Source organism: Salmo salar, chromosome ssa11 (genome assembly GCF_905237065.1).
Source record: "Salmo salar chromosome ssa11, Ssal_v3.1, whole genome shotgun sequence".
Taxonomy (NCBI): Eukaryota; Metazoa; Chordata; class Actinopteri; order Salmoniformes; family Salmonidae; genus Salmo; species Salmo salar.
Window position 1 is genome coordinate 108,013,363 of NC_059452.1, and position 13,195 is coordinate 108,026,557.

Sequence of the window (13,195 nt, forward strand, 5' to 3'; positions counted from 1 at the left end):
CCAGTGAAGAACAAACACCATTGTAAATACAACCCATATTTATGTTTATTTAATTTTCCCTTTTGTACTTTAACTATTTGCAAATAATATGACATTTGAAATGTCTTTATGCTTTTGGAACTTTTGTGATTGTAATGTTTATTGTAAAAAAAAATGTTTTTGTTTATTTCACTTTTGTTTATTATCGATTTCATTTGCTTTGGCAACGTAAACATATATTTCCCATAAAGCACTTCAATGGAATTGAATTGACAGAGAGAGAGAGAGATGTCACGAGGGTGGGTACTCTAGTTTGTTGTATTTCTACGTTGGCCTGATATGCTTCCCAATCAGAGGCAGCTGTCTATCGTTGTCTCTGATTGGGGATCATATTTAGGCAGCCTTTTCCCACCTGTTCTTTGTGGGATCTTGTATTTGGTAATGTGCTGTCTAGCACTACTGAACGTTACGTTTCGTTTGTATTTGTTTTGTTTCGGTTTTCATTTAATAAAGTAAGATGTACGCCTACCACGCTGCACCTTGGTCCGACCATTATTACAACGACAATCGTAACAAGAGAGACAGACAGACAGACAGAGAGAGAGAGAGAGAGAGAGAGAGAGAGAGAGAGAGATTTGACCCCAATAAAAAAAATTGCCGGTCAAAAAATACAGCCCAGAGCAAATGCATCGTGATTCAATGTTGAAACTCACATCACAATATCACTAAGTCAATATGGTTAATATGATATAGTTAACCCTTTATACTCCCGGGAATTGGCCTATATGGATAGTAAGGATGTAATGGTTCAGTATGTGGGGTCACGGTTTTAGTTTCGGAACATTGGGAAAATTAAATGCCATTCACAATATTCAGCATTCACATTGTTCCTGGCGTTGTCTGTTGTGACAGGATTCACAATGTTCCTGGCATTGTTGGTTGCGACAGGATTCACAATGTTCCTGGCATTGTCTGTTGCGACAGGATTCACAATGTTCCTGGCATTGTTGGTTGCGACAGGATTCACAATGTTCCTGCCGTAGTCTGTGACATCGTTGTGACGTTTACTAAAGTGTGCACAGTTCATCAGCTTCAATTTCAATGCACTTTTATGACTCAAAGAAGAGTTTTCAATTATAAGGTACTTTTTTGAGCTCTCCTAACTGTGCCGTTGAGGAACTAGAGCAAGCAAACTAAGGGCTCTATTTTAACAAACCTAATGCAATGGTAAATCAAATCAAAGTGTATTTGTCACATGCGCCGAATACAACAGGTGTAGACCTTACAGTGAATTGATTACTTACAAGCCCTTAACCAACAATGCAGTTTTAAGAAATATAAGAGTTAAGTAAAAATATTTGCAAAGAGCAGCAGTAAAATTAAAGAGCAGTAGTAAAATAACAGTAGTGAGGCTATATACAGGGGGTACCGGTACAGAGTCAATGTGGAGGCTATATACAGGGGGTACCGGTACAGAGTCAATGTGGAGGCTATATACAGGGGGTACCGGTACTGAGACAATGTGGAGACTATATACAGGGGGGTACCGGTACAGAGTCAATGTAGAGACTATATACAGGGGGGTACCGGTACAGAGTCAATGTGGAGGCTATATACAGGGAGTACCGGTACTGAGACAATGTGGAGGCTGTATACAGGGGGGTACCGGTACAGAGTCAATGTGGAGGCTATATACAAGGGGTACAGGTACAGAGTCAATGTGGAGGCTATATACAGGGGGTACCGGTACAAAGTCAATGTGCGGGGGCACCGGTTAGTCGAGGTAATTGAGGTAGTATATAGTAGAGTTAAAGTGACTATGCATGTATAATAAACAGAGAGTAACGGGGGGGGGGGCAATGCAAATAGTCTGGGTAGCCATTTGATTAGCTGTTATGGCTTGGGGGTAGAAGCTGTTAAGAAGCCATTTGGACCTAGATTTGGCAATCCGGTATTGCGGTAGCAAAGACAAATCTTTGACAATTTTTAGTGCCTTCCTCTGACACCGCCTGGTATAGAGGTCCTGGATGGCAGGAAGCTTGGCCCCAGTGATGTACTGGACCGAATACATTACCCTCTGTAGTGCCTTGCGGTCGGAGGCTGAGCAGTTGCCATACCAGGCAGTGAAGCAACCAGTCAGGATGCTCTCGATGGTGCAGCTGTAGAACCTTTTGAGGATCTGAGGACCCATGCCAAATCTTTTCAGTCTCCTGAGTGGAAATAGGTTTTGTTGTACCCTCTTCACAACTGTCTTAGTGTGTTTGGACCATGATAGTTTGTTGGTGATGTGGCAACCAAGGAACTTGAAGCTCTCAACCTGCTCCACTACAGCCCTGTCGAGGAGAATGGGAGCATGCTCGGTCCTCCTTTTCCTGTAGTCCACAATCATCTCCTTTGTCTTGATCACGTTGAGGGAGAGGTTGTTATCCTGGCACCACACAACCAGGTCTCTGACCACCTCCCTATAGGCTGTCTCATTGTTGTCGGTGATCAGGCCTACCACTGTTGTGTCGTCGGCAAACTTAATGATGGTGTTGGGGTCGTGCCTGGCCATGCAGTCATGAGTGAACAGGGAGTACAGGAGGGGACTGAGCACACACCCCTGAGGGGCCCCCGTGTTGAGGATCAGCGTGGCAGATGTGTTGTTACCTACCCTCACGACCTGGGGGCGGCCCGTCAGGAAGTCCAGGATCCAGTTGCAGAGGGAGGTGTTGAGTCCCAGGGTCCTTAGCTTATTGATGAGCTTTGAGGGCGCTATGGTGTTCAACGTTGAGCTGTAGTCAATAGCATACTCACGTAGGTGTTCCTTTTGTCAAGGTGGGAAAGGGCCATGTAGAGTGCAATGGAGATTACATCGTCTGTGGATCTGTTGGTGCAGTATGTGAATTGGAGTGAGTCTAGGGTTTCTGGGTGTTGATGTGAGCCATTACCAGCCTTTCAAAGCATTTCATGGCTACAGACATGAGTGCTATGGGTAGGTAGTCATTTAGGCAGGTTACCTTAGTGTTCTTGGAAACAGGAAAGATGGTGGTCTGCTTGAAACATGTTGGTATTACAAACTCAGTCAGGGACACAAACTCAGTCAAGACACTTGCCAGTTGGTCAGCACATGCTTGGAGTACATGTCCTGGTATTCCATCTGGCCCTGCAGCCTTGTGAATGTTGACCTGTTTAAAGGTCTTACTCATGCCGGCTACGGAGAGCGTGATCACACTGTCTTCCGGAACAGCTGGTGCTCTCATGCATGCTTCAGTGTTGAAGTCTAACCTGTTTAACCCTCCTGTTTTGTTCGTTTCACTAATTCTGTGTTCCCGGTCCAAAATGACTGCCCCCTTTATTGCTGATTATAAATCCATAATAATACATATATTATTGCCTAATGTTGTGTTAGATCTTTTTAGCAACTTAAGTTCTTGTGAACATTACAAGTTTTGAACTTCTATTTGCTATTTATGGCCTGTAGGCCTCATTGACCTGAGCTCATACAACTCGTTTTTAAGTTTAAAAAAAGCATAATGTATGGATTATTTTGACTATAACAAATACTCAGATTAAACATATTGTGCTATTTATCAAGGACTCTCTCCAGTGTCATGATCAAAGATATGATCAAGAGCCTCACATACAGTACAGTCATGGCCAAAAGTTTTGAGAATGACACAAATATAAATGTTCACAAAGTCTGCTGCCTCAGTTTGTATGATGGCAATTTGCATATACTCCAGAATGTTATGAAGAGTGATCAGATGAATTGCAAAGTCCCTCTTTGCCATGCAAATGAACTGAATCCCAAAATACATTTCCACTGCATTTCAGCCCTGCCACAAAAGGACCAGCTGACATCATGTCAGTGATTCTCTCATTAACACAGGTGTGAGTGTTGACGAGGACAAAGCTGGAGATCACTCTGTCATGCTGATTGAGTTCGAATAACAGACTGGAAGCTTCAAAAGGGGGGTGGTGCTTGGAATCAGTGTTCTTCCTCTGTCAACCGTGGTTACCTGCAAGGAAACACGTGATGTCATCATTGCTTTGCACAAAAACGCAAGGATATTCCTGCCAGTAAGATTGCACCTAAATCAAGCATTTATCGGATCATCAAGAACTTCAAGGAGAGCGGTTCAATTGTTGTGAATGAGTCTTCAGGGCGCCCAAGAAAGTCCAGCAAGCGCCAGGACCGTCTCCTAAAGTTGATTCAGCTGTGGGATCAGGGCACCACCAGTACAGAGCTTGCTCAGGAATGGCAGCAGGCAGGTGTGAGTGCATCTGCACGCACAGTGAGGCGAAGACTTTTGGAGGATGGCCTGGTGTCAAGAAGGGCAGCAAAGAAGCCACTTCTCTCCAGGAAAAACATCAGGGACAGACTGATATTCTGCAAAAGGTATAGGGATGGGACTGCTGAGGACTGGGGTAAAGTAATTTTATTTGATGAACCCCCTTTCCGATTGTTTGGGGCATCCAGAAAGAAGCTTGTCCAGAAAAGACAAGGTGAGCGCTACCATCAGTCCTGTGTCATGCCAACAGTAAAGCATCCTGAGACCATTCATGTGCGGGGTTGCTTCTCAGCCAAGGGAGTGGGCTTACTCACAATTTTGCCTAAGAACACAGCCATGAATAAAGAATGGTACCAACACATCCTCCGATAGCAACTTCTCCCAACCATCCAGGAACATTTTGGTGATGAACAATGCCTTTTCCAGCATGATGGAGCACCTTGTGTCGTGGAAATTGCAAGATTATGTTATAATACTTGTATTGTATTATAATGGTTGTTTTATTCGACAGAATAGAGTGTTCTGTTAACTATTGTTTGTGTGTTCTACTGAGGAGGGCCTCTGAGCGATAACACTGACAGAGGAGGTTTACGATGTCTTTGGGTGATAAACCTAAAGAGCATTCCAGAGGACATGAGCTAATGGTTCTGTTCTATACCGTACCAGGGAGGGACGGGTCCAGTCTGGAGTAGGAGGACCAGACACTGGTCTGTTCTATACCGTACCAGGGAGAGACGGGTCCAGTTTGGAGTAGGTGGACCAGACACTGGTCTGTTCTATACCGTACCAGGGAGAGACGGGTCCAGTTTGGAGTAGGAGGACCAGACACTGGTCTACACAATGAAAACTGTTGACAGCAGTTGCTGTCTGCTATGTATTATAGATACCTTTCATACAAATCTTAACCTTGTGACCATTCTATGTATCTGTTTTTTGTCATATAGGTTGAGAGGGGTGTATCTTGGCTATCTTTATACCTTTTCCGATATTTTAGGTCCATGGCCAGGAAACTCCCCAGATCTTAATCCCATTGAGAACTTGTGGTCAATCCTCAAGAGGACAAACAAAACCCCACAAATTCTGACAAACTCCAAGCATTGATTATGCAAGAATGGGCTGCCATCAGTCAGGATGTGGCCTAGAAGTTAATTGACAGCATGCCAGGGCAGATTGCAGAGGTCTTGAAAAAGAAGGGTCAACACTGCAAATATTGACTCATTGCATCAACTTCATGTAATTGTCAATAAGAGCCTTTTACACTTATGAAATGCTTGTAATTATACTTCATATTCCATAGTAACATCTGACAAAAATATCCAAACACACTGAAACAGCAACTTTGTGGTATTAATATTTGTGTCATTCTCAAAACTTTTGGCCACGATTGTATATCGTTTGGTCATTGTGCTGCCACAGAATGAATTGTGAGCAAGGCCTCAAAAAATCTTTATATGCCAGAACTGTGAAAAAAGTTATATATATTATTGAAACAATGTTGCGATTGTTTGTGAGAATGCCAACAGTTGTGGTTCCCATGGGGGAAAGATTCTATTGGGGAAAAGTTCCTGTGGGGGTTGCCATGGAAGCCAAGAAGGGGAGTGAGGTGTGTGTGTGCTCAAACATACATGCATGTGGGGGTCTGGGAGAGGAAGTGTGTCCATCTGATGAATGGGAATGTTCCTGAACTCAATTTTATACACTAATTGTAGTCTCACCCTTTCATTACTAATGACCGGTTATTTTTTACCAGGAACACCACAGATGTACAAAAGTTAAATCATCAAAATGTATTTTGTGTTCAGATGTCCTGTGTGGACAAAGCCATGGAACCTCATGACAATCAGATTAAATTAACTAAATTTTTTTCAGAGAGAAAACTTGTAAATCGGTCCAATTCGACCGGAACACAGCAGGAGGGTTAAAGGTCTTACTTACATCGGCTACGGAGAGCATAATCACACAGTCTTCCAGAACAGCTGATGCCCTCATGCATGCTTCAGTGTTGCTTTCCTCGAAGCGAGCATAGAAGTAATTTAGTTTGTCTGGTAAGCTCGTGTCACTGGGCAGCTCACAGCTGTGCTTCCCTTTGTAGTCTGTAATAGTTTGCAAGCCCTTCCACATCCGACGAGTGTCGGAACCGGTGTAGTACGATTCAATCTTAGTCCTGTATTGATGCTTTGCCTGTTTGATGGTTCATCGGAGGGCATAGCGGGATTTCTTATAAGCCTTCGGGTTAGAGTCCTGCTCCTTGAAAGCGGCAGCTCTATCCTTTATCTCAGTGTGGATGTTGCCTGTAATCCATGGCTTCTGGTTGGGGTATGTACGTACAGTCACTGTGGGGACGACGAGTGACTGATATTGTGTACTCCTCAATGCCATCGGAAGAATCCCGGAACATATTTCAGTCTGTGCTAAAAAACTGTCCTGTAGCTTAGCATCTGCGTCATCTGTCCACTTCTCTATTGACCGAGTCACTGGTGCTTCCTGCTTTAGTTTTTGCTTGTAAGCAGGAATCAGGAGGATAGAATTATGGTCAGATTTGCCAAATGTGTGTTTGACACCTTAACGTCAGTCGAAAATAGAGCCCTTGTAGTTGTTTAGTTTGGAATACAACCCTGCCACCACGCCATAACACAATTACTGTTGTTGTCTACGAAATCCAAAAACGGGCCATTATAATAATCACAATCAGGGTCAGATTGTCATGATTTTCTTCACAATAAACAAACAACCCAGGGTATGACACCATCTTGTAACTGTGCATCAAACATAGTGATCAAAAAAGTTGACAAAAAAAAGTGTATTTAACTAGGCAAGTCAGTTAATTTTAATAACCTCCAGGGGATAGGGGCAGTATTTTCAGAGCCGGATGAAAAACGGACCCAATTTAAACAGGTTACTACTCTGGCCCAGAAAATAGAATATGCATAGTATTACCCCATAATGACATCACAATACCCCATAATGACATCACAATACCCCATAATGACAAAGCAAAAACAGGTTATAAGAACTTTTTTACAAACTTAAAAATATAATATATATAAACTGAAATTAAACTTTTACATAAATATTCAGACCCTTTCCTCAGTACTTTGTTGAAGCACCTTTGGCAGCGATTACAGCTTTGAGTATTCTTGGGTATGACGCTACATGCTTGGCACACCTGTACTTGGTGAGTATCTCACATTCTTCTCTGTAGATCCTCTCAAGTTCTGTCAGGTTGGATGGGGAGGGTCGCTGCACAGCTATTTTCAGATCTCTTCGAGATTTTCAATTTGATTCAAGTCCGGGCTCTGGCTGGGCCACTCAAGGACATTCAGAGACTTGTCCAGAAGCCACTGCTGCACTGTCTTGGCTGTGTGTTTAGGGTCGTTGCCTTGTTGGAAGGTGAACCTTCGCCCCAGTCTGAGGTCCTGAGCTCTCTGGAGAGGGATTTCATCAAGGATCTCTCTGTACTTTGCTCCATTCATCTTTCCCTCAATCCTGACTAGTCTCCCAGTCCCTGCAGCTGAAAAACATCCCCACAACATGATGCTGCCACCACCATGCTTCACCGTAGGGATGGTGCCAGTTTTCCTCCAGACGTGACGCTTGGCATTCAGGCCAAAGAGTTCAATCTTGGTTTCATCAGATCAGAGAATCTTGTTTCTCATGGTCTGAGAGTCCTTTAGGTGCCTTTTGGCAAACTTCAAGCGGGCTGTGATGTGCCTTTTACTGAGGAGTGGCTTCCGTCTGGCCACTCTACCATAAAGCCCTGATTGGTGGAGTGCTGCAGAGATGGTTGTCCTTCTGGAAGGTTCTCCCATCTCCACAGAGGAACTCTGGAGGTCTGTCAGAGTGACCATCAGGTTCTTGGTCACCTCCCTGACCAAGGCCCTTCTCCCCCGATTGCTCAGTTTGGCTGGGTGGCCATCTCTAGGACGTGTCTTGGTGGTTCCACACTTCTTCCATTTAAGAATGATGGAGGCCACTGTGTTTTTGGGGACCTTCATTGTGGCAGACATGTTTTTGGTACCCTTCCCCAGATCTGTGCCACGACACAATCCTGTCTCGGAGCTCTACGGACAGTTCCTTCGACCTCATGGCTTGGTTTTTGCTATGACAACAGTGGGACCTTATATTGACAGGTGTGTGCCTTTTACAAATCATGTCCAATCAATTGAATTTACCACAGGTGGACTCCAATCAAATTGTAAAAACATCTCAAGGATGATCAATGGAAACAGGACCTGAGCTCAATTTCGAATCTCATAGCAAAGGGTCTGAATACTTATGTAAAATAAGGTATTTAAGGTATTTCTGATCTGTTTCAGGAAACTATGTCTAACTAACTAATGTCGCAAGTCACAACTTCACAGGAGAGCCATTTGAATGTTTTTAGTTTAGTTTTTAATTTTTATTTAGTTTTTATTCAAATGCGTTTTATGGCAGAAATGCCTTCTGCAACATGTGAACTTTCATGTGCGTTAATAACAAACTTGTATACCATCTGTACATTGGAATAAAATTGTTAAATTACGAGCCTTGTCGGTTAAGCCACAGAAAAAGACAGCAACCGAGGATCGAGTTTTGAAATCAGTTGAATTAGAGAGTATGATGAGAGATGGAGAAAACAGCTGTCTCCGGATTACATCTTCAAACTAAGCGCAAACGTGGCATGGCATCCGTGACAGGGAGATGCGTCCATCATGCATGATGATGTATACGGGTAAGATAGTCTAGCGAGCATTTTTTGATATTACATGTTTCTAATTTTGACAGAAAGTGGTTTCATTTCAAGCTGAAGTGTACTGTTAGCTAGCTAGCTAACATTAGCTGGCTGACCCCTAGCTAACGTTACGTGTATGACATTATTATCGTATCCCAGAGCCGTTTGCTTTGAACCTGGTTGGTTAGCTCCCAGCAGATTCATGCAGGGTAGTAACGACATGATTTGGCACTATGTTCATTATTGTTTAACTAGCTAACGTTAGCTGGCTGGCTCGTTAGGTAATGTTAGGTGACGTATGTGATCTTACACATTGTTTACCTAGCTAGGTTCATTGTTTACCTAGCTTAGGTTCATCGTTTACCTAGCTAGGTTCATTGTTTACCTAGCTAGGTTCATCGTTTACCTAGCTAGGATCATTGTTTACCTAGCTTAGGTTCATCGTTTACCTAGCTAGGGTCATTGTTTACCTAGCTAGGGTCATTGTTTACCTAGCTAGTTTCATTGTTTACCTAGCTAGGTTCATTGTTTACCTAGCTAGGTTTATGTCTTAAGCTAAAGTACACAACACCCGTTGAATATGGCCGCTGTCAGTAAACATCAGCAAGAAAAGCGCAATGAAATTGTTGCCAGCAGAGCTGATTAGGCTGTTTTCATGTCATCATGAGGTAAACAAATCATCGGCCAGAGTATCAACTGTGTGCTCTGAACGCTCCGAGATGGGTGGGGCTAAAGCTTAACAGGGTGTGAAGGATGCTGAATGGGTGGAGACAAAGAGGAGCTCTCCACTGGATACCAAAACATTCAAAGGCCATTTTCTCAAACGTGAGTTTACAAGTTTATCAACTTTCAAAGCAGAATTTCTTTCCCATTATTCCTCAAAAATACAATGTACGATATACCATTTTGTAGCTCCGAGTCTCCACTTTTATCCAATGTAAAAAACACCATATCAAATTTTGCTACTTAAGACCAAATCCAGGTTCTGAGTCACATTTCTGTATTTAAATTTTAATACATTTGCAAAAATTTGGAAAAACCTGTTTTCATATTTCATTATGGGGTATTGTGTGTAGTACATTAGTACATTTTATTATTTAACACATTTTAGAATACGTCTGTAACGTAACAAAATGTGGAAAAAGTCAAGGGGTCTGAATACATTCCGAACGCACTCAATATCTCCAGGAACAGGGTTGGAGTTAAAACCTCCAGGAGGGTTTCTCTAAAGGAACAGGGTTGGAGTTAAAACCTACAGGAGGGTATCTCTCCAGGAACAGGGTTGGAGTTAAAACCTACAGGAGGGTATCTCTCCAGGAACAGGGTTGGAGTTAAAACCTACAGGAGGGGTATCTCTCCAGGAACAGGGTTGGAGTTAAAACCTCCAGGAGGGTATCTCTCCAGGAACAGGGTTGGAGTTAAAACCTACAGGAGGGTATCTCTCCAGGAACAGGGTTGGAGTTAAAACCTACAGGAGGGTATCTCTCCAGGAACAGGGTTGGAGTTAAAACCTACAGGAGGGGTATCTCTCCAGGAACAGGGTTGGAGTTAAAACCTCCAGGAGGGTATCTCTCCAGGAACAGGGTTGGAGTTAAAACCTACAGGAGGGTATCTCTCCAGGAACAGGGTTGGAGTTAAAACCTACAGGAGGGTATCTCTCCAGGAACAGGGTTGGAGTTAAAACCTACAGGAGGGTATCTCTCCAGGAACAGGGTTGGAGTTAAAACCTACAGGAGGGGTATCTCTCCAGGAACAGGGTTGGAGTTAAAACCTCCAGGAGGGGTATCTCTCCAGGAACAGGGTTGGAGTTAAAACCTACAGGAGGGTTTCTCTAAAGGAACAGGGTTGGAGTTAAAACCTACAGGAGGGTATCTCTCCAGGAACAGGGTTGGAGTTAAAACCTCCAGGAGGGTATCTCTCCAGGAACAGGGTTGGAGTTAAAACCTACAGGAGGGTATCTCTCCAGGAACAGGGTGGGAGTTAAAACCTACAGGAGGGTATCTCTCCAGGAACAGGGTTTGAGATCCCTGTCTAGAACAGTACTTTATAACATCCTCTTATCTGCCTGTGGTTCATCTCACCTACACAGTAAAAATATATTTTCCTCCTTCCAATCCCTTCATGTAAACAACATTATCACCTGCACACTGGTCCATCCTGTCAGGCAGACACTGGCAGACAGAGGGCGCTGTGGGGCTGGCACGAACACACTGCATGTCTATAGGACAGGATTGGCCCTCACACTGCTCCTCTACGGGGTTGGGACAGGTACCTCCTAGGAGAGCGGGGGGGTAAAGAGAGACATAATAGAGGGAGGAAAGGACAGAGTGGGGGTTAGAAAGATAAAGCAGGGGGAGGGATGAAAAGATCATATGATGATAATAGGCTGTGTTTGTACTGACCTGGGCAGGTGCATGACTCCGTACGGCTGTATCGTGGGGTGATGAAGCTGACTGTCGGGGTGCTGTAGCTGACCATCGCTCCACCTTCCACCACCAGGGCCTGCTCGCACACTCTGTCACCGCAGTCGAGCTCCCCTGAGCAGGCTAGAGTCAGCACCTCCGCGCCCGCCAGGACACCCTGGAGCTGCCCTCTCTGGCCTCCTGTAGCCGACACCCCTTCCTGTTCTCCCCCTTCCCCTCTCCTCCCCGCCTCCCCCATCCTAAGGATCAGCTCCTGTGAGGTTAGGTACCCTCCACTCTCTCCTTCCCCATCTGGTCTCTCCATGGCCAGGAGGAGGTCGATGCCCCCGGACATCAGCTGAACGCCGAGAATGTGCAGAGGGTCCTGTTGTTGCTCAAGCGACGACGAACCCCAGCCGACTACGCCACGCAGCCTCTTTTTGAATAATAAAAACTGTTTTAGTCATAACAACTTTATTAATCAAAACAAACTTTATTAGTCAGAAAAACAATGTCATTAACGAAACAACAAAGTTAGTAATAATTCTCCAAATTGTTTTTCTCATCCCTTCCAGGACAGAAAAACAGATACAGAACACAAACCAGGAGAGGTTGGAGAAACAATCCTAACCCCTCATACTGACCCTAACCCCTGGTACTAACCCCTCATACTGACCCTAACCCCTGGTACTAACCCCTGGTACTGACCCCTGGTACTAACCCCTGGTACTAACCCCTGGTATTAACCCCTCATACTGACCCTAACCCCTGGTACTAACCCCTGGTATTAACCCCTCATACTGACCCTAACCCCTGGTATTAACCCCTGGTACTAACCCCTCATACTAACCCCTGGTACTAACCCCTCATACTAGCCCCTGGTATTAACCCCTGGTATTAACCCCTGGTATTAACCCCTCATACTGACCCCTGGTATTAACCCCTGGTATTAACCCCTGGTATTAACCCCTCATACTGACCCCTGGTATTAACCCCTGGTATTAACCCCTGGTATTAACCCCTCATACTGACCCCTGGTATTAACCCCTGGTATTAACCCCTCATACTGACCCCTGGTATTAACCCCTCATACTGACCCTAACCCCTGGTACTAACCCCTCATACTGACCCTAACCCCTGGTATTAACCCCTCATACTAACCCTAACCCCTTGTACTAACCCCTGGTACTAACCCCTGGTATTAACCCCTGGTACTAACCCCTGGTACTAACCCCTGGTATTAACCCCTGGTACTAACCCCTGGTACTAACCCCTGGTATTAACCCCTGGTACTAACCCCTGGTACTAACCCCTGGTATTAACCCCTGGTATTAACCCCTCATACTGACCCTAACCCCTGGTACTAACCCCTGGTACTAACCCCTGGTACTGACCCTAACCCCTGGTACTAACCCCTGGTACTGACCCTAACCCCTGGTACTAACCCTAACCCCTGGTACTAACCCCTGGTATTAACCCCTCATACTGACCCTAACCCCTGGTACTAACCCCTGGTACTAACCCCTGGTATTAACCCTAACCCCTGGTACTAACCCCTGGTATTAACCCTAACCCCTGGTACTAACCCCTGGTATTAACCCCTGGTATTAACCCCTGGTATTAACCCCTGGTATTAACCCCTGGTACTAACCCTAACCCCTGGTACTAACCCCTGGTACTAACCCCTCATACTGACCCTAACCCCTGGTACTAACCCCTGGTACTAACCCCTCATACTGACCCTAACCCCTGGTACTAACCCCTGGTATTAACCCTAACCCCTGGTACTAACCCCTGGTATTAACCCCTCATACTGACCCTAACCCCTG

At 44.7% G+C, this 13,195-nt stretch overlaps 1 protein-coding gene across 1 annotated transcript in view; it reads right to left on the reverse strand.

The window, feature by feature from the left end:
• LOC106590939 (protocadherin Fat 3) overlaps positions 1-13,195 on the reverse strand; it is a gene marked incomplete at its 3' end in the record, with an annotated part of 93,208 nt that overhangs the window by 33,569 nt on the left and 46,444 nt on the right. The window contains exons 17-18 of the mRNA XM_045688914.1: positions 11,367-11,802; positions 11,105-11,239 (exon numbers count right to left, since the gene is read on the reverse strand). Coding sequence (XP_045544870.1) covers positions 11,105-11,239; positions 11,367-11,802 — 571 coding nt within the window. The remainder of the gene's footprint in view (positions 1-11,104; positions 11,240-11,366; positions 11,803-13,195) is intronic.